Source organism: Manis pentadactyla, chromosome 9, assembly GCF_030020395.1.
Source record: "Manis pentadactyla isolate mManPen7 chromosome 9, mManPen7.hap1, whole genome shotgun sequence".
In the NCBI taxonomy this organism is placed as follows: domain Eukaryota; kingdom Metazoa; phylum Chordata; class Mammalia; order Pholidota; family Manidae; genus Manis; species Manis pentadactyla.
This window is the reverse complement of record NC_080027.1, coordinates 121,457,281-121,476,591: the sequence shown is the minus strand read 5'-3', so window position 1 is coordinate 121,476,591 and position 19,311 is coordinate 121,457,281. Positions and strand designations below refer to the sequence as shown.

The window sequence follows — 19,311 nt, the reverse complement described above, 5'->3', positions numbered from 1 at the left end:
GCTCGCCGCCACGGCCCCCAGGCTTGCCGCCAAGCTCGCGCGGCCGGCTTCCCTCCCGGAGGAGAGGCCTCGGCCCCGCCCCTTGCGTCACTCGTAGTGGCGCAGAGGCGTGTCGCGGGGCGTGCCGCGGTCGCCAGGCGACCGTGCCGCTCCCCCGCCCGCTCCCGCCGATTGTCTCCCCACCCTGTCCGGGCCAGTCCCGAGCGGAGGCGCGCGGAGCTGCAGTGTCTGGATCAGAGTCCCAGGGGAAGCGTCGCGACGCGGAAGGCAGCAGCCCCGGCGCAAGTGGACGCTGCCTGCCGGACCCTCCCCAGCCTCCGCCCCTCCCCCACGGGGGTCCCGAGCTAGCGGATGGGAGGCACCGCTCGAGGGCCCGGGCGGAAGGATGCGGAGCCACCCGGAGCCGGCCTCCCGCCCCGGCAGCGGAGGTAACGGCGCAGCGGGGTAACGGGCTGGGGGCGCCCGAGTGAGCAGCTGGCGCTGGCAGGCGAGGTCGGGGGGCAGGGAAGACACGGCCTGGAGGGTGAGCGAGCCCCGGACAGGATGGCCGAGGAAGGTGTCTGACACCCTCCCGAGGACCAGCCCACCCTCTTCGTCTCCATCAGCTCTGCTCTCGCCAGCCCACCTTGAGCGGGGGAGGGGGCTAGAGCAGTGTCGGGGAGGCAGAATGCCCACCCTCGGGAATATCTATGAAGCCCTAGATCGGGGTACGTGGTAAGGAACTCAGAAGCTGGGGCTATTTGTGGGGCTCTTTTAGTTAACTTGGGGGGGATAGGAAGCAGTACCTCTCAAAGAAGCCCTGTTGCTCAGAGCAGATAATCAAGGCCGGATTCTTGGGGCTTTGCTTTGAGGGGTGCGGTCTGGTTTCGGATTTGCAGGTGAGCGTCTTTGCTGAGAAGGGCTTTGAGTGGATCCTATTTTGAGAAATTTTTAAGTATTTCACACCTAAACGGGAAGAAGGGGCCCCCTTCCCCACTTCATTTGCATGGAGACTTCCTTTGAGTAATTTCCTCTGGCTTTTTATAGGAAATCTTGTAGGTCTTGAGTATCTTATCTTTTTCTCTGTAAATGTGGACGCCTGTCCTATTTTGTTCTATTCATGCTTTTGGCACAGAGTCAGTCACGCCCAGAATTTTTGGTTCTTGTCAATGAAGCAGTTTCCGTTAAAGATATTAAAAAATTCTATCAGAACGGGAGCGTGTTTAAAAAAGAGAACATTCCAAAAATGTTTGTAGTGGGTGTTTTTTTTTCTTTTGTATTCCTATAACACATCAATAAGAAAACTCAAGAACTAATTTTATCAAACAGTTTTTAAAGGCAACAGAAATGTTCCAGCATGTTTAAGAAGATTTAAAAAAATACTCCTCGCAACCCTGTCATCATTATTGTAGTCACAGTTTTTCATGTAAAAATGGTACAGTGAAATGCTGATGTGTGTAACTAGGAAATCAGTGTGCTTGGTGGCGGATGAAATACATTATCCAGGGCCATCTTGTGGATTAAGTAAATCCTCTCGGTCTTTTGTGTTCCTTACAGTGGTAGAGACTAGTGTTGAAGAGCAGAGAAATGATCTTTAATCATTTAGTACTTAGCTGCCACCATCCACCAGAAAAAGTGGGTGAAGAAGAGAAATTTAGTACATTTTTAAATTTAGAGAATCCCTTTAGTATTTGCTGTAGTGTTCACTGTATTTTTCCTCAGTTTATGTAGATGTTTAGTAGGTAAGTAAATAAATACATAAAAAGAAGACAGCCCTCAGAAGGCCTTTTATTTCTTAACCTGTAAGACCCAAAAGTGCATAGACTGGTACTTTTCCTAGTGTAACATGCAGGAAACGGTCTGAGAAGGTCCTGCAGACAAGTATTACAGCTGAGGTTAGAATCTGAGTTTGGAAATAGAATTGCCTATCTTTTCTTTTTTCTTCCCTGTTCTGATTAGCTTTTAAGGCTTCCTATTCAAACTAGTTTTCATTCTCAAGCAGTAAGTTAAATGAAATCCTTTGATAGTCCCTCTTTGTAAACAACATTCAGAAAGGAAGACTTGTTCTAACGATTTTAAAATACAACCCTAGAAATGCTAGCCTTTCTTGAAAAAAAAAAAAAGGAAAGTTAGTTTTCCTCTATTCATCTGCCAAATACCCCAGGGTGTTTGTATTCAGTGCCAAAATACGATGTAAATGTTTATTTGTATTAGTTCTATTCTTTGTAGCAGATATGAAGCAGTTAAGACTAGATGTTTTAGAAACAAATTTACATACTTAGGTTGCTGACAGATTTTATCTGCAATTCTTTCAACCAGATTGGGGGATGATGTCTATGATACCTTCATGATGATTGATGAAACCAAATGCCCACCTTGTTCAAATGTACCCTGCAATCCTTCTGAACCACCTCTACCCAGAAGACTAAACGTAAGCAGATGAAGTAACTTACGCTCTTGGAAAGGAGGAAGTGCTGCTTAATGCTCAAGGTTCTGTTACATCTCTGTGGCAACCCAGGCTCTTTTTGTTTCCTTTTTGTTTCTCTTGACTTTGGAATAAGTTTCTGTGGTTCAGGTTTAGCTTTTCAGAATGATATTGATCTGAAACCCACCTATTCCTTTCAGTTGCTGGAGTTAGGAAAAAGGTGATATGCTTCTTTTATCTAGGTAATGCTTGTTTGTAGTATGATAAATATAGTGCCTTACTCATTTGAACAGATAATACCCCAGAACTCAACAGATCTGCAGGTTTTTTTCCCTGTGTGATAGAAATGCAGGCCTGGCTTATTAGTATGCTAAAGAGCACCATTTTATAGATCAGATAAATAAAACTTAAAACAGTACAGTTTGGTTTTTGATACATTTAATTGAAAGGATATCTCGCCGCGACCCTCCTTACCCAGAATGACTCAGGAGACACAGGCCCACGCAAGAGATTTTATTATCTGAAGGAGAAAGTGGCTGCCCCAGAGGGGGGGGGTGGGGAGAGAGAGAGAGAGAGAGAGAGAGGGAGCAGCAGAGAGAGACAGCAGGGAGAGCAGGGGGACAGAGAGACAGAGACAAAGAAAGCAGCGAGACAGACACACAGAGACAGAGACAAAGAGAGAGACAGAGAGAGGGTAGCAGAGACAGACAGAGAGAGAGGGCAGCAGCGTGGTGCCTTTATTGTGGATCCGCTCGGCCTGTTGCTTTGGGGGATGTTTAGAGATAAGGCGGCATAAGCCCAGCAAGCCCCAGGCAGGCCCAGGCATAATTCTCACCGGCTTCTGTGCTTGGGACCATGGGGCAAATGGAGGATAAAGTATATATTCGTACATTCCTCCCTTTTCTGTTTTATAAGTGGTAGAGGATTTGGGAAGGGGTGCAGGCCAGTCTTCAGTAACTGCTTCCTGCTGATTAGGGGCGATGAAGTTCGTTTTTGTATTGATGGGGGGCGGTCCTCGGATGAGCCCCTGGTCTGCAGTGGCGATGGCGTGTTCCAGGTTCAATAAGGATCATCGTCTTTGGAGAGGGGTTGGTAATCCTGTAATATAAGCTGGTTAAGGTTTGGTTAGAAATTTTTTGCATTTGGGCTGATTGCTATGTTTACATAGGGTGGCTGAATTAATAGCATTTTTGGGACATGTGTGTAGGCAGCAAAGCAACCTGTAGGGCAAAGGGAATCCTTGATGGCGCAATCTTTTGGACAGTCTGAAAGAGAAGAAAGGGCTGGCGTTGGGAAGGTGGGTCTGGTGAGAGAGTGAGTGTTGACACCAGGGTTAACAATCCTGACGCATGACCATGGCGGTTGTAAGGGAGGTCTTAGGACTCCGTGCTGGCAGGAACTTCTTCAGTGATGAGTGGAAGTGGAGATGAGCAGCGCGAAATGCGGAGAGTAAGAGGTCCCGTCAGGGAGGAGTAGGAACCTGTGGGAGATTTGGGGGGAGGGGAATAAGGGGAGACAAACGGCTTAAGGTGGGAGTTGTGTATCTAATGGGGAAGACCCTGGAGTTTAACTGCAGTTGGCGTGGAAAGGATTACTGTGTATGGTCTTTGCCATTTGGGAGTGAGGGATGGTGTTGCTTGGTGTTTGGAATGGGCATGGTTTGGAGAAGTTTTTTCCTGTCTATGGTAATGGCCTTGTAGCGTGGGGAGAGCTGAACTCCCAGGTATGTGACTTCAGCGGCAGACAGCTGAGCTTTGGAGGATGAAACCCTATAGCTGCGTTCTGAGAGAAAGTGTAAAAGGAGAATAGTATCCTGTTGACAGGTTTGTAGGGAGGGACTGCAGGGGAGGAGATCATCTACATATTGAAGGGGGGTGGAGCTCGAGAGAGTAAGGGATTTGGGGTCTTGTGTTAGAGCCTGTCCAAAAAGGTGGGGACTATCTCTAAAGCCTTGGGGAAGGACTTGTTAAGTGTTCTCTGAGTATTAAAAATTAACTTAACATAAGGAATTTCTTGCCTTGATTTCTCTCTGGGACACCGGCGCCTTGGTCTGGGAGCATATCAAAAGGCTGCCTGCCCAGCCCCCAAGGTGGGCTGAGATATTGTCTGTTTGCTAAAGAATCCTGCCTTTCACCATGCCGTCTACAGCTGGGTCTGCAGTTAGTTGCTCAGTTTGCAAAATTACCTCCTCAGATCTGAAGGAGGAAAGACAGCACATAGGCCTGGGCTTTTTAGTATGCTAAAGTGAATCTTAGACACGATTATAAATGATTAGCATAATAAAACATGTGCTACTCTTCTTTGTCTGGGGAACATTAACTGATCTCACTGAAGAATGATTCTAGAGCTTAATGTTCAACATAGTTTTAGTAGGGGGGGTTTCCTAGCATGTAGTTACATTGCTCTGACTGCAAATATCCTGCCTTGCTTTCTCCAGAGGCTCTCACCTTATTCTAAAGCCTATGGTCCCTGTCTCATTCCCCCCTCTACAGATAGAGACTCTAGCTGCTGCTAGGGAAAGGGGGCGACGACCGCTCTGGCTGCTTCGTGCTGAGAGGGGGCGCAGTAAAGGGTGCAGCTAGGTCTCCATCACTGGTCAGTTAAGAGGGCCTCGGAAGGTTGGCGCTTCTATTCTGGGTTTCATTTCTATTACTTTACTATTTGCAGTTTTGTGGCTTCTAGGCAAGATAGTACAAATTGTTATTAGGTTAAGTAGCAACATCTGGAGTTGGATTTGCATTTTGGAAGGACAAACTTGAGATTAAAAATGCATGGCTGAATATGAGAACTAGAAATATGAAGAGTCTAATTGAGAATCATAGCCAGGTATCATGGGAAAACTAGAATTCTGGATTGAGTTTACATCTCAATGACTAGTATTAGGATTTAGTATAGATAAGACTGCATTATTGAAACAATACTTTTCTCTAAAATCACCCTTATTTTTATTAGAAGTAGCCAGGTTAAGAAAATAATTAACACTTGGCTTGATTATTTGCATAAGTGCAGCAAGAAGAGCAATTGATTACATAGGCTCTTTTAAATATGCTTTGCTGGAACTTTTTGTAAGGAATTTCAGATTGAACTTTTAAAGGCTTCTCGAGACCGGACAGCTAAGCCAGACTTGCCATCAGGTTGTGCCTGCAGTACCTGTAGATTTGGGTGAATTCCTCTCTTCTTGAGGTTCCCAAGACATTTCTGAGTTTCCTGCACCTGCCAGGAAGTGACCTTCCTTACTCACCTGGTAAGGCTGCTGGGAACTCTGTAAGCAAGGTACCAGGCCAGTTCTTCTAAGGGGCCTTGTTGGCTTTATAAAGTCAATCTTAGTTCCTTAAAGCTGTCTGTTCATATCTGAGTTTACACACGTGTCTCTCAGGTATGACGTTCCAGTCAAAGCCTTGGTAATATAACCGTGTTTTTAATTGGTCCTCTTACAAGGAAAGCAGATTCTTATTGAACTTGTGCAAATAAACATACTGCCATGAAATATAAAAATAGTCACTGAGAGTTTTTAAATTCTGGAGGGATCAGGTAGAGAGAAAGATAAAGTTTCAATTCTGCTTATAAAGGCAGTCATTTACTAAACTGTTGTCAGCTTAAGAGAAAGAGCTTAAAACACTTTATCAACAACATTTGAAACAAAAAGCCACAAAATCATCTTCCTTAGTTTACTTAATCCTATGTAACTAATACCTGTTCTGCTGAAATCTAGTTTTTTACTAGTTTAGGAGTAATAAAACAGTGACTATAGATGACAAAAGACTTAAAATGACAATGGTTAAAGATCTGATGAGAGCTTACTATAAGACAGTTGTCATAAGGAAATTTGGATCTTTCTGTAACACAAAACATTCAGTAACAAAGTTTAGCATCATTCTCTGTGATAGTGCCTTCTAGGTAATTAAGCAGGTAATTATATATCAGATAAATAAGCCAAATTAGCCAAATATTTTCTCCAATGAGTAAAAATTACTCTGACATGTTCAGGGGCCCTCTGGAAAATATCAGAGTGAACTAGAGGTAAAAAGCACCTTTTTGAATTTGATTTTGGGAAGCTGTTACAAGTTTTAAGGCACTTGCTTAAATAGTGACTCACATTAGACAGAGCTACACTTCACTTTAAGCATTTTTCTTTGAAAGATTTAGTAGATACCATCAACTTAAATGACTTAAGGTAAACTTAGGCAGCTGATAACCATAAGGACATGTCTATTCAGTTCAACTTAAATTAGCATTAATGCTTAATATCTTCTCTTAGAATTTTCTGGAAATTTTAGAATGCCCAATTTTTACAAGCGCTTGTCTTTAAATCAACTTTTGTTAATACCATCCAGAGGTAGAAAAATATTTCTCATCTACACACTTAGACACAAACATACAGATTGAGATGTAATGATACAGTGAGAGGACAGACAGAGCTCCTGGCATTAGCCAGGAGGGGACAAGAGAGCCCGTGGTGGTGCATTGCCTAGGAGTTTTATAGGCAGTTGAGGATATTTGGGAACGTGAAAAAAGTTTAGGGGTGTGGACTTTAAGACAAGTAGTAGGTGTTTAGGATTGCAGGGGAGACAGAGAGAGAGCTGGGTTCGGAGGTAGGAGAAAGCCTGGATATATGGGATCCCTTTCCATTTGCCCGTACGCTCACAGAAGTTGTGTAAGTCGCGGAGAATTTTAGGATCTAAATTGCCATTGGGGGTCCATTTAGACTGATTGTGTAAGGATATTGTGGCCAGATCTCATTCCAGTAGCGAACAGGTCTGAGGTCTGGGGTGAGGTGGAGGGGCTTTAGATTATTGACTAAGCACCCTAGCGGTGGATCTGCAGGAACCGAGGGGCCAGATCCCATGGTGAGAACGAGACTGTTCAGAAGTTGCCGAGGCGTCCCTGAGCGATTGAGAAGGTCGCGGAGAAGACCAGGCACAGTCAGGGGGTCATCACCACCTCTAACTGTGGGATTGGAGGTGAAAACGCCGGGGAGGCTCGGTACCTGGTACCAGGAGTTTTCGAGTCAAGTAGAAACATGATAAAGGGAGACCAGGCCTCAGTGGATGAGGATTCTCACCATGGGGAGGCAGAGAAGGGTTGACTATGGGGATCAACCGTGACTCTGAAAGTCGTAGTTGGGGGTGCCCCTGTCCCAGAGGAGCCCTTGGGGGTGCCGGACACTCAATGGTCACTTCCCAGGTTCCAAAGGGACATTTAAGTCGACCATGAAGGGGAGACTCACCAAATCGAAGGCCGGTGTTGGGCGAGAAGACGAGCGACCGGGGAAATGGGCGGTGAGCCCTTGGAGGAGGATCGGGCAGTGAGGGTTCCCAGAGCAGCTCAGGTTCCCGGAGGAAGAGCAACGTCAATGGGGGAGCCTCACCCGAGTCACGGCACCAATGAGAGGGTATCTCGCCAGGACCCTCCTTACCCAGAGCGACTCAGAAGACACGGGCCCACGCAAGAGACTTTATTATCTGAAAGAGAGAGTGGCTGCCCCACACGGGGGTGGGGAGACAGGGAGAGAGAGAGAGGGAGCAGCAGAGAGAGCAGCGAGACGCAGAGAGAGAGAGAGAGAGAGAGGGAGAGAGAGAGGGAGAGAGAGAGCAGGGAGAGGAGGGGGACAGAGAGACAGAGACAAAGAGAGACAGAGACAGAGAGAGAGAGGGCAGCAGAGAGACGGACAGAGACAGAGAGAGAGCAGCAGAGTGAGAGAGACAGAGAGAGAGAGGGCAGCAGCGTGGTGCCTTTATTGTGGATCCGCTCTTTGGGGAGGCCTGCTTCTTTGGGGGAGGGTCGGGATGTTTAGAGACAAGGCGGGGTAAGCCCAGCAAGCCCCAGGCAGGCCCAGGCATAATTCTCACCGGCTTCTGTGCTTGGGACCATGGGGCAAATGGAGGATAAATTACTATATTCTTACATTAATCATTTTGGAGCTTGCAGACGTTTAGCTTTTGACACTGTTTTTTGATATTGTTTTAGTTAAGATAATAAAATTAATTCGCCTTCCCTAGGCATCCCTAAGAATAGTAATAATTATAAAGAGCAGGGTGTGGATGAGTTCCATGACAGGGAGAAGCTATCCTGTGACTTTAAACTTTGCTGCGTATGTCATCTAACCAGCACACTGAATAATTGAATAGACTAATTTGTAATACCCTCCTTCATATTTCTGTGTTTAAGACCTAAATTTGTTTCTAAATAAAAAAAGTTACTTGAATTTTTCACAGCCCTTCCCAACTTTTTGTCAGCTTTTGCTGTTAAAATCGGTCTTTTTACGACTTTCAGGACCAATATTACAAAAGTAATTTTATTTGTATAAATATATTTGGCTAACTATATTTGGGAGGCTGGTCGCTCTATTTGTAATCTCCTCTCTAGAGTGCAGTAAGTTGCCTTTCTATTCTCTGCAAGCTTATTTCTTTAATATGTAAACACCTCTATGAGCTCCAAACCACGCACTCCTCCTGTTAACTATGTTTTCTTGGTTACTTGCTGCCAGTGAGCAGGGAATCTGCAGGGAACTTTTTGCAAATGGGCTGATGCATTAACATGTGCCTTGAAGTTCATTTTAACTTTAATTCAGAGTTGGCCAATGCTGATCACCTGCTGGTAGGTCAATTCAGTTGTATGTTTCAAGATTAAAATTAATTTCTTACTGTATGGTATTCAGAGTAGCAGTTTTGGGGAGACTTAACGATTTAATATCCTAACCCAGTGATGTCTTTGTAAACTTCGCTGAAAAAAATGCTTTTTGATCTCTTGGTGGCACTTAGAGTTCATTAGGCCATCACTGCGTCCCAAGACCCTATTGCTCTTGCCACAAAGTGTCTTAATTTCATTGTTTATCCAAGATACTCTTATAGTCTTATTGTAAACTATAAATTATCTGCTTGTAGGCTTTTATTGGGCTAAGCTTTGTGTTGCAGAGATTTAGGGTCAAGAGCTAGGATTAGGACGGTGTTTTATATCTGGATGAGAGGAATATTCCTTTTCTGAATTTCTGAACAAGATCTTTAAGACTTTTCACACAGTTGAAGATTCTATATAAAATGTCAAGAGCCCTCCAAATTAACAGTATATGTGAAGCATTCTTAAATAAAACATGATTAGAACAATGGAAGATTTTATTTACAGCACCGTTGTCTTGATACATATTGATTCAGGCCAGTATTTGAGTTATGCAGGAAAGGAAAGAAACTGAGAGAACCCCTCCCTGTGTGGAAAAATTCCTTCCTGGAATTCTTCAGATCCACTGGAGATTCAAACCTTGATAATCCATAGTGGAGTGTACCTGAAGTCTGTTTTGGGGGCAACACTTGAAGAGAGACATAATAAAGTGCAGCCTGTGTTTAGAATGTGAATAGGATAATAAGGCAACCTGCCAGAAGCCATGTGAACTGGAGGATGTAATGCAGATGATAAGCCTAAAGAAAAATGGTGGGGGCAGGACAGCTCCTTTTACTATCTGAGAAGGGCTTTGCATGAAGTTGGGCACTTCTGTAGACACCCCCTGTAGTTCCAAAGGGCAATATAAGACCTAATTTGTAGGGAAAGAGAGTGAGGCTAACTTTAAGAAAAACCATGAGTCAGGAAATCCAAATGACATCCTTAATCTTATTATAGTTCTATGGAAATTAAATTTCTGTTATCTATCTGTTCTTATGAATATTCTGTACCTGAGACCCTCTCTTTATCACAAACAGAAATGAAGGCCTCCAGAGCTGGCACAGGCTTGCATAGAGACAGAGTAGGTGAAATATCCGGGGATGGACCCTGGCCCACAAATACCTTTCCTACTAGCTTGTCTGATGACCGAGTTCCTAGAGAGTCATCCCTTCCGGTTAAGGCATTGATCTTTCGTTAAAGTCCAGATATCCTGGAGAAGTAACAACACATTAAACTGTATAGCAAGTTGAAAGCAGGTTTTATGTGGGGGAGAAGGTGAGTGAGATGTTTTCATGCATCCAAAGGGAAGGCCTCCTGGGCGGGGCCTTCGCGGAGCAGAAAGCCTGTTTAGTGCCTGATGTCTGGTGCAGGGAGACTGGAGGTAAGGAGGTGGGCACCGCAGAGAGGGGAGACTAACTGAAAGGGAAAGAGGGTGTAGAGGAGTTAAAACCTCATTGAGAATTTTGCCTGATTGTTACCATGTTCGCAAAAAATGTCTTGTTTGTGGGAGTTCTTTCACATATATTATGAATTATAATTTTGTTTCACACAACAGCCTGAGAATAGGTATTACTACTCACATTTTACATATGAAACCGAGGCTAAGAAACTAGGCTAAGTGCTTAAGTAACCTGCCCAGGGCCTTCCACTGTTCAGCAGTCTAGCCAGGTCCCCCGACCGAAGCCTTCTAACTTCACGTTTCTTCTGAATGCGGCTCCAAGACTTAAGCAGTAAATATTTGAATGCCTTTAAGTTAGGAGGTAAAAATTCTAAGGAAAACTGGCTGTGACACATGCAAATGTTCATTTTTGTTATGTAAAGCTACCTAACACCAAACAATTATAATTCCCTAGTTAAGCAGATCTCTAATTGTAGTTCCTTGAGAACACTGGGTTTTTTTAGCACTCATTTTAATAGTGAACAGTAAATATTCCTGTGAATGTTGGATGGATGGATACTGTATGGATGGGACCCTCTTTTCTTTTCATCCCTAAAATTAGGAATGGGTTACTGATAAAAATGTTGGGTTTACATTTTTGCGAGGTATTTAGGGTCTGTCTGCGCGTCTGTTTTATTTGCTTGACCACTGACGGCTCTATTTTGGTATCAGACTTTTCCTGGTCCCTGTCTTGCCTCTTTATTTAAAAACTAAATTCCAAAGTGGCTACAGTTGTGCTGCCTGCTTCCCTTTGTGTAAGACCACGTAATCCCTCAGTTTTGTAGCTGTAGTCCTCGATACATGTTTTAATTGATTAAATAATCTAAAAGGAGCACACTGGAGCTAATGTCCTGCTTGTATGACTAGTTTAGGAGCTGCATGAAAAGTATGCCAACACTTAAATGTTTTCATCCTTTGCTGCTGCTGTTTATATTTTCATCTTTTATATTGTTTATTTGGGTGTTGTTTGCTTAGGTTATATTGAAATTCTGTCTTTTAAAGTTTTGGTCACTTAGGATCATGACCTTCTAATTTTGATCATATTTACAGAGATTATAACTATAGCTCTGAGCATCTCTGGAATGATCTGCCCCTGGTCACAGAGGCTCTTTATTAAACAGAACAGAGCACAGTTCTTTAGGGTCCATTTAGAAAAATAGATGTTCTTGAAGCATCCTGAAATTTTTTTTTAAACAACAGATTTGACATCTTTTTTCTTCTTTTGTTCTAGCACTTTCTTTTATTTTTCTTTGTTCTTTTGTCAGTGTTTGGTTTTTTTTGTTTTGCTTTTCTCTACTCTAATTTCAAACAGTGTTGTTTCATTATTCAGAGGAATAAGTCAAGCTTGCTTCTGTGGGTTACTCTTCCTTGCAGGAAAAAGTTAAGCAAAATCAAGTAAGAAAGCTGGTGTGCTTCTGCTGAGGAAAGGAAGGCATGTGTGTATATGAGAGAGAAAGAGAAAGAGAGTTTATTTCTTTAGGAGAGTTTTATAAGAGCCCCAGGGGCCTTGGGTTCTCACTCTTATTCCTCACATAAATAAGAATTGGCCTATGTGATCTCAAGAGTTCTCTCTGGCTTAGAATCGTTGGGAGTCAGTGGACTAAGCTAGAAGACCCAGTACTTTACTTGGGGGTCTGGGAGTAGATAGATTCTGAGGCCTTGGTTATCCCAGCCACAGTCAGCATTCAGCCCGACTGCGAGGAGCACAGGCCCTGGGGAGCCCGGTGCCCGGTCATGCCACTGGGGAGGGGCCCTGGACTGGTGGGAGGGCCTGGGTGCCATCCTGTCCCTGCCACTGAACAGTACTTTCTCAATTGCAGAACACTTTAATATGTGTGATCTTGATCCACTATATGTCCTTGAGATTTGGGAAGGTATTTGAAACACTTTGTAAACAATATAAGACAGTGTGTGTATATATATACATATATATATATATATGTATATATATATATGTATATATATGATCAAATGCCAGATTATGTGGTCTAACCTCAAAAAGCTGCAGTTAAGATGTAAGGTTGATTAGTATGGGCTTGTTCTAAGTGGTTCTAAGTGGAAGAGAGAGAACCTGAATGGGGCCTTGAAACAGCACAGGATTTGAGTGGATGGGGTGAAAAGATTCCCAGTAGAAAGACACAGACATTAGAAGGAACCTAGCACATTTAGGGTATGGTGAGAAGACCATCTTGTGCGTGTATGTGGGAGCAGGGGTGGCCCATAATACTCAGGGAGCCCATTAGTATAATACAAGTTTCTAGAGATGCCGGCCTTTCTTCATTTTGGGGCCATTTTAACCTATGTGACTGGATATGTTTTGATGTTGCTTAGTAGGGGATTGCGGGAGAGCCTTTCACCCTTCCATTGTTTGTTAGTGACTTGAATATTACATTCGTTTTTCTTTTCCATAGATCACCAGTAAGCAGTTAACAAGAGGTCATACTCAGCCTGTTCTGAATGGAGGTGAGATGAAGGTAGAACAGCTGTTTCAAGAATTTGGCAATAGAAGATCTGATGCTTTCCAGTCAGATGGCATCAATGATTCTGAAAAATGCTCTCCCACTGTTTCTCAGGGTAAAAGTTCAGCCAGCTTGGATACGGTAAAATCCAGCAGTTCACCCAAGTCATCCAAAGTGGTTCCTCTGACCCCAGAACAAGCACTGAAGCAGTATAAACACCACCTCACTGCTTATGAGAAGCTGGAAATCATCAATTATCCAGAAATTTATTTTGTGGGTCCCAACGCCAAAAAAAGGCATGGCGTTATTGGTGGGCCCAATAACGGTGGGTATGATGATGCTGATGGGGCCTATATTCATGTGCCCCGAGACCATCTAGCTTATCGATATGAGGTGCTGAAAATTATTGGCAAGGGGAGTTTTGGACAGGTAGCCCGGGTCTATGATCACAAACTTCGGCAGTATGTGGCCCTAAAGATGGTGCGCAACGAAAAGCGCTTCCACCATCAAGCAGCAGAGGAGATCCGGATTTTAGAGCATCTGAAAAAGCAGGATAAAAACGGTAGCATGAATGTTATCCACATGCTGGAAAGTTTCACATTCCGGAACCATGTTTGCATGGCCTTTGAATTGCTGAGCATAGACCTCTATGAGCTAATTAAAAAAAACAAGTTTCAGGGTTTCAGTGTCCAGTTAGTGCGCAAATTTGCTCAATCCATCTTGCAATCCTTGGATGCTCTCCACAAAAATAAGATCATTCACTGCGACTTGAAGCCAGAAAACATCCTCCTGAAACACCATGGGCGCAGTGCGACCAAGGTCATTGACTTTGGGTCCAGCTGTTTCGAGTACCAGAAGCTTTACACGTATATCCAGTCTCGATTCTACAGAGCTCCAGAGGTCATCTTAGGGAGCCGCTATAGCACACCTATCGACATATGGAGTTTTGGCTGCATCCTTGCAGAGCTTCTAACAGGGGAGCCTCTCTTCCCTGGGGAGGACGAAGGAGACCAACTGGCCTGTATGATGGAGTTGCTAGGGATGCCACCACCAAAACTTCTGGAACAATCCAAACGTGCCAAGTACTTCATTAACTCCAAAGGCCTACCTCGCTACTGTTCTGCAACTACTCAGGCAGATGGGAGGGTTGTGCTTGCGGGGGGTTGCTCACGTAGGGGCAAAAAGCGGGGTCCTCCAGGCACCAAAGACTGGGTAACAGCACTGAAAGGGTGTGATGACTACTTGTTTATAGAGTTCTTGAAAAGGTGCCTGCACTGGGACCCCTCTGCCCGCCTGACTCCAGCTCAAGCACTAAGACATCCTTGGATTAGCAAGTCTGTACCCAGACCTCTGGCCATGGAAAAATTGTCAGGTAAACGAGTAGTAAATCCTGCAAGTGCTTTCCAGGGACTGGGCTCCAAGCTGCCTCCAGTTGTTGGAATAGCTCATAAGTTGAAAGCTAACTTGATGTCAGAAACCAATGGCGGTATACCTCTGTGCAATGTGTTGCCAAAACTGATCAGCTAATGGACACTGATATGCTCAGAGATGCATATGTATGTATTTTTAAAATTATCTTGCAAACTTGATAATGGGGGGAAAAAAATACAAGCCCATTAGTAGATACGTTTTTGATTGACTGCATTTCTTTTTTTAACAAGGCAAGCATTTTTATATGACTAAGAGAACTCTTCAAGGGCTAATTACCTAACCAGCTTGTATTGGCCATCCTGGAATATACATTAAATGACTTTTTATAGGTCAATGAATCTTCGTTATTATCATCTGATGTACATCAACCTATGTATTCTAGTGGTTTAAATTTCTGTCTCTCAAAATAGAAGGTACACAAAAAGGTGTATCCTTGATGACTCCGCACTTCTCGTCCCTCCCACAGCATTAACGTGGGACGTGGCCACAGTTACGGATGAAAGCCTCATTCTAATTGGAAGGGCTCACAAAGGCTATGTGTGGGGAAGGTCTAGGAGGCTGTCGGTCACCTGAAGAAGGTGTCACTCCTCTTGTGGCTCATTTCCCTTCCCTTCAATTCTGTGCTGCACGGTATTTTTATTTCATGTTGCTATTATTTTGCCTCTGATTTGTTTCCTGGGTGCTCCTACAGACATCTTACCACTTCACAAAGTAGTGGTTTTAAAACTGAGTCATATTACACATGCCCCCTTCTGCTCCAAGGAAGGTAAGGTGGCTTCTTTGCCCCAGATGAACCACATGCACACTACCGTTCCCTACTTTCTTGGAACCCTGGGGATGAGCCTCCTTGCTGCATTTACACGGAGCCTTCCTCATAAACGTGATCACTGTCAGGCACACCTAACTATATTTGCTTTCCCACCTCTCTTTCTGGCTATCTGCCACCTTAATGTGCCACAATTTCCCCACTTTCAATTTAAACTGAAGACTGTTCCCTAGATTCTGAGTGAACTTCAGTTATCAGAAGGAAATCTGGAAACTGGTGGCAATCCATTTCATTTTCCTACACTTCACTTCCTGTCCTTTCCTCTGTTACGATTTAAACAGTGCAGGCTAGTCATAAAACTAATCACTCGCCCGATGTCTTACTTGGAAGAATGGAGAAGGGATAGTAACTAAATAACTCACTGCTTTTTATTTGTTTTTCCTCCTTTCCTCTACTTCCACACTCCTCCATGACAAGCGTAGGACTGAACTGTGTCCTCAAAGGGCTTTCTACATTGCTCTCTACAACACTGTTTTCAGGGTGACCCAGTTCCATTTTTACCATGGAATTTAGTTTCTGCAATCTACCGAGGATCAGAAGGAGGTTCCTTTCATTGGGCACAACGGTAACCACAGGAAGAAAAATGCCAGGGGCATGTTATTTAAGGAACTTTTGCCATATCCAAAAGTATTCCTAAGGCCACAGCACAGGCCGTGAAAAATGCGAACAAACAGAAAGATGTCCAGAGTGTGGCCCCAGCCTCCCAGGCACAAGAGCTCAGATTGAGGCCTTAGCCTCTTTATTTATTTTATTTATTTATTAAAGTTTCATTGATGTACAATCTTATGAAGGTTTCACATGAGCAATGTGGTCACTACATTCACCCATATTATCAAGTCGCCCCCACATACCCCATTACAGTCACTGTCCGTCAGCGTAGTAAGATGGGCCTTAGCCTCTTTAAAAGGAGGAGGTCTCGTAACTTTTGGTGACTGAGCAACTGGACTATTCTTATTTGTGGTTTATAGAAGCTCATGGAATACGCAACTCCATTGGTCCCTCTAACTCCTGCTTACCTCGGGAAGTTGTTTGACGGTCTCCGTTATCTAGGCAGAGCATGTGGTGAGGCTTTTTGCCAGCAGTTATCAGTGTGGAAGACCTGCTCTCTTAAGCAAACTGTTAAAAAAATTGCTACCCCAAACGCATCTGCTGTGCACTGGATTTTGATGTTTGTGTTTTTAGTGAGGTCTCCTTGGTTAGCCCCCACTGGGGGTGACTTGAGGGAGAAGGGACCGTGTGGCTGAGGCGGACGTGTGCTCTGTTTCTGTGTGTTGAATGGACTGTGAGTTTACTGAAACTGGGCTAAGTGGCAGACTGTAGACAATCCATGGCACTGGACAAAATCTAGAAAAGTCTGGGAAGGTGAATGGATGTGTTTCTGCCTAAATTTGGCAACTTGGAGAAGTGATGCAGAGCAGAGTCACGCAGGTTGGCACGCCTGTCTTCTGCAGGCTGGCTCAAGTTCGGGGAGAGTGGGCTGCTGGAAAACCCGGTGATGGTTGTACCAGATGGCCCTGGGGAGGTTTATGAGTGGGTTTCAAGTTTAGGGAAAAGTTGTGGCTTTTTGAGGCTCTCACCCTGTGCCCCTCTGTTCAGCCACCATGAAGTTTTTGCTTGGATCCCTGCCCAGCCATAGTGGTGAGTGACTGAATTGGATCAGGGTCAGTGCAGAGATTCAGACTGGATCCTACAGTTACTAGATTGTTGTTCAGCCATTTTTGGTCTGTTGATCATTTCAATTAAGCAGGTCAAGTTGGTTGACCTCTTTTCCTGATTTTTAAATTAAACTCAGTAACTGAGTTTCCAAATTATTGTTGACACAGTGAAAAAAAGGGGGTGGGGATTTTTGTTTCATTTTATTCCTAAAATCATTTTTCTCTTTGAACATGGGAAATCGGCTAATCCAGTTAATACCTGCTCATCTCATTAGACTCTGTCCTGCCTTCTACCCCCACTGTGATTGATCTGTTCACTCACGTGCTGTCACAATTTCCTCTCATATTAGGATGTAAACTTCAGATGGGTGGGGCCATGTCTTCATGATGCCCTAAACTACCTGGTGGTGGTGCTATTGATCATGTGCAGATGATGGACGCCCAGTCCTCTCCACGTACCAAGACGATGCTTCCCTCTTGTCTTCTTTTAAATTGACCCACACAATCAATCTCTGATCTCTTCTCTTTGAGAAAGGATATCCAGATAAAGGTTATGTGAGGCTACCTTCTCTTCTGGTCCAGTATTTTACACCTTGATAATAATGAAAAGAAAAATGCAACCTTAACCTAACTATGACATGAAGATTTTGCTTCTATCCTGTAGGGGCTCTGAAAGAGGAGAGAGTCCAGCCTGGATCTTCTTCCCCAGGGGAGATTGGTTTATGACTACATAGCATGCTTTATTCCTAGGTGTTTTAAGGGGGTTGGGGACTGTTCAGCTGGCTAGAGTTAGTGTATTTTAGTTTTCATGACATTTCATCTGTTAAGAATGGAGTTTATTGCATGATCAAAAATCCGAGTGAAAGATTAAATAACAATTTCAACTGTGGGATAGTTTGGATCTGTAGCATCTGGTTGTGTTGAAACACATTCTGTTTTGCTTAATTCCTAACTAGACATGATTAAGGTTAAATGCTAAATTTTAGCTGGTAGGTGTTTCTAAGCTTCCCTAACAGAATATTGCACTACTTAGTGAATCATGGAACACTTTCTCATTTATTTTAAATTATTTCTTTTGCATCTGTTATTTTATATAATCAACACGGAAGCTGAGAAGGTGACAAAGATTGTGACAGACTCCCTCTATCTGCTTTTTCTCCTTTGAGAATTAAGGATAAGTACTTACCCTTGAACCAGGTGGATTTGCAAGAGCAGGTTTTCCTCCATCTCTTAAGTCTCTCCAGAGATGACCAGTCTATATGTAGAGCACTATACCATACTGTACATAGAGCAACTGCAGACATCCATATGTTCATTCAGATATTGAACAACAATATTGAGGGTTGGGTCCAGACCAGACTGGCAAATCAAGGAAGAGCTGTCCTCCGCCAGGGATCAGCCTCCTAGTTTTAAATAATATTTTTAATATCCTCATTTCAATATGTCCTAGTTTCATCTTCAAACCTGTACTTCCTAAAGCCCAAGAATTTACTTCCAAACCTGGCCTTCAACTATTATGTGATGATTAGGGGTAATCCTTCCCCAGTGTCTGTCAAATTTCAGTAAGAAAAGTTTTGAGTCACAGTGAGCCCATCCATGTAAGGACTAAAAGCTCTAGTCCCACAATTCATAACCCCTGAGGAAAGCCAGGGCTACAAATATCTCGTCTAGGTTTTGACAGAGACGATCTGATTCTTAATATAGCTCATCAACCGCTAAGTTGAGCCCAGACTCTCCGAATCTTTCTGTAACAGGAGAAGCCTGTCTGACTGTTGACTAGAAAGAGTCTCACCTCTTCTGTGACCCCACAAATAAACTAAGAAGAAAGGACTACCCCCAGTCCAGCCAGCTGGTGACCTGTGGCTGTTTCAGCCCAGGATGTCAGCCTTTACAGCACCAGATTTGAATCATTTTGGTATCATGGGATCCTATCATTGTTCATTTGAATCTGCTGACTCGCTTCCTCTGGAAAGTGCAGTTGGCATGGATGAGTCAGTGTTTTTTTTTATTTTCGGCTGTTTGTTTTTTACAAAATAAAGATGAACCACTTTGAGAATTTTTCAGCATCTCACGAGTGTTTCAGAACCAAGGCAGAACTCGTCAGCTGGCCCTGAGTGCTACACTGAAATATCCCCAGTGTGGTGGGTGGGTACCAGTCACTGGATTGTTGGGGCTGTGTGGCAGGTCCAGCCCCTTAACCTGATGACAATGATAGAGAAAAAAAGTACTTGGAAAAGGAGATACTGGGATGGGAAAAGGAGTGGAACCGGCCTTACAGAGACCCGGCCTATAGCATCCTCCTAGCCCCTCAGCGCCGGCATTGTGGAGAAGGGGAATGGGAACGCACGCGTGGTCCTCAGGGAGGCATCTTCCTGGGGGCCTGTCCTGCCTCCCTCCAGGAGTCCTCACATCTGCCCTCCTGGAGCTCAAGGTTAAGGATGAAG

The 19,311-nt window shown here is 44.0% G+C and overlaps 1 protein-coding gene across 1 annotated transcript; it reads left to right on the top strand.

Moving 5' to 3' along the window:
- Positions 1-200: 200 nt before the first annotated feature.
- On the top strand, positions 201-18,925 carry DYRK3 (dual specificity tyrosine phosphorylation regulated kinase 3). Its single transcript, XM_036909798.2, has 3 exons — positions 201-428; positions 2,299-2,410; positions 12,908-18,925. The coding sequence occupies exons 1-3, from the start codon at positions 352-354 to the stop codon at positions 14,480-14,482; spliced, it is 1,764 nt and encodes a 587-aa protein (XP_036765693.2). The 5' UTR covers positions 201-351; the 3' UTR covers positions 14,483-18,925.
- The last annotated feature ends 386 nt before the right edge of the window (positions 18,926-19,311 follow it).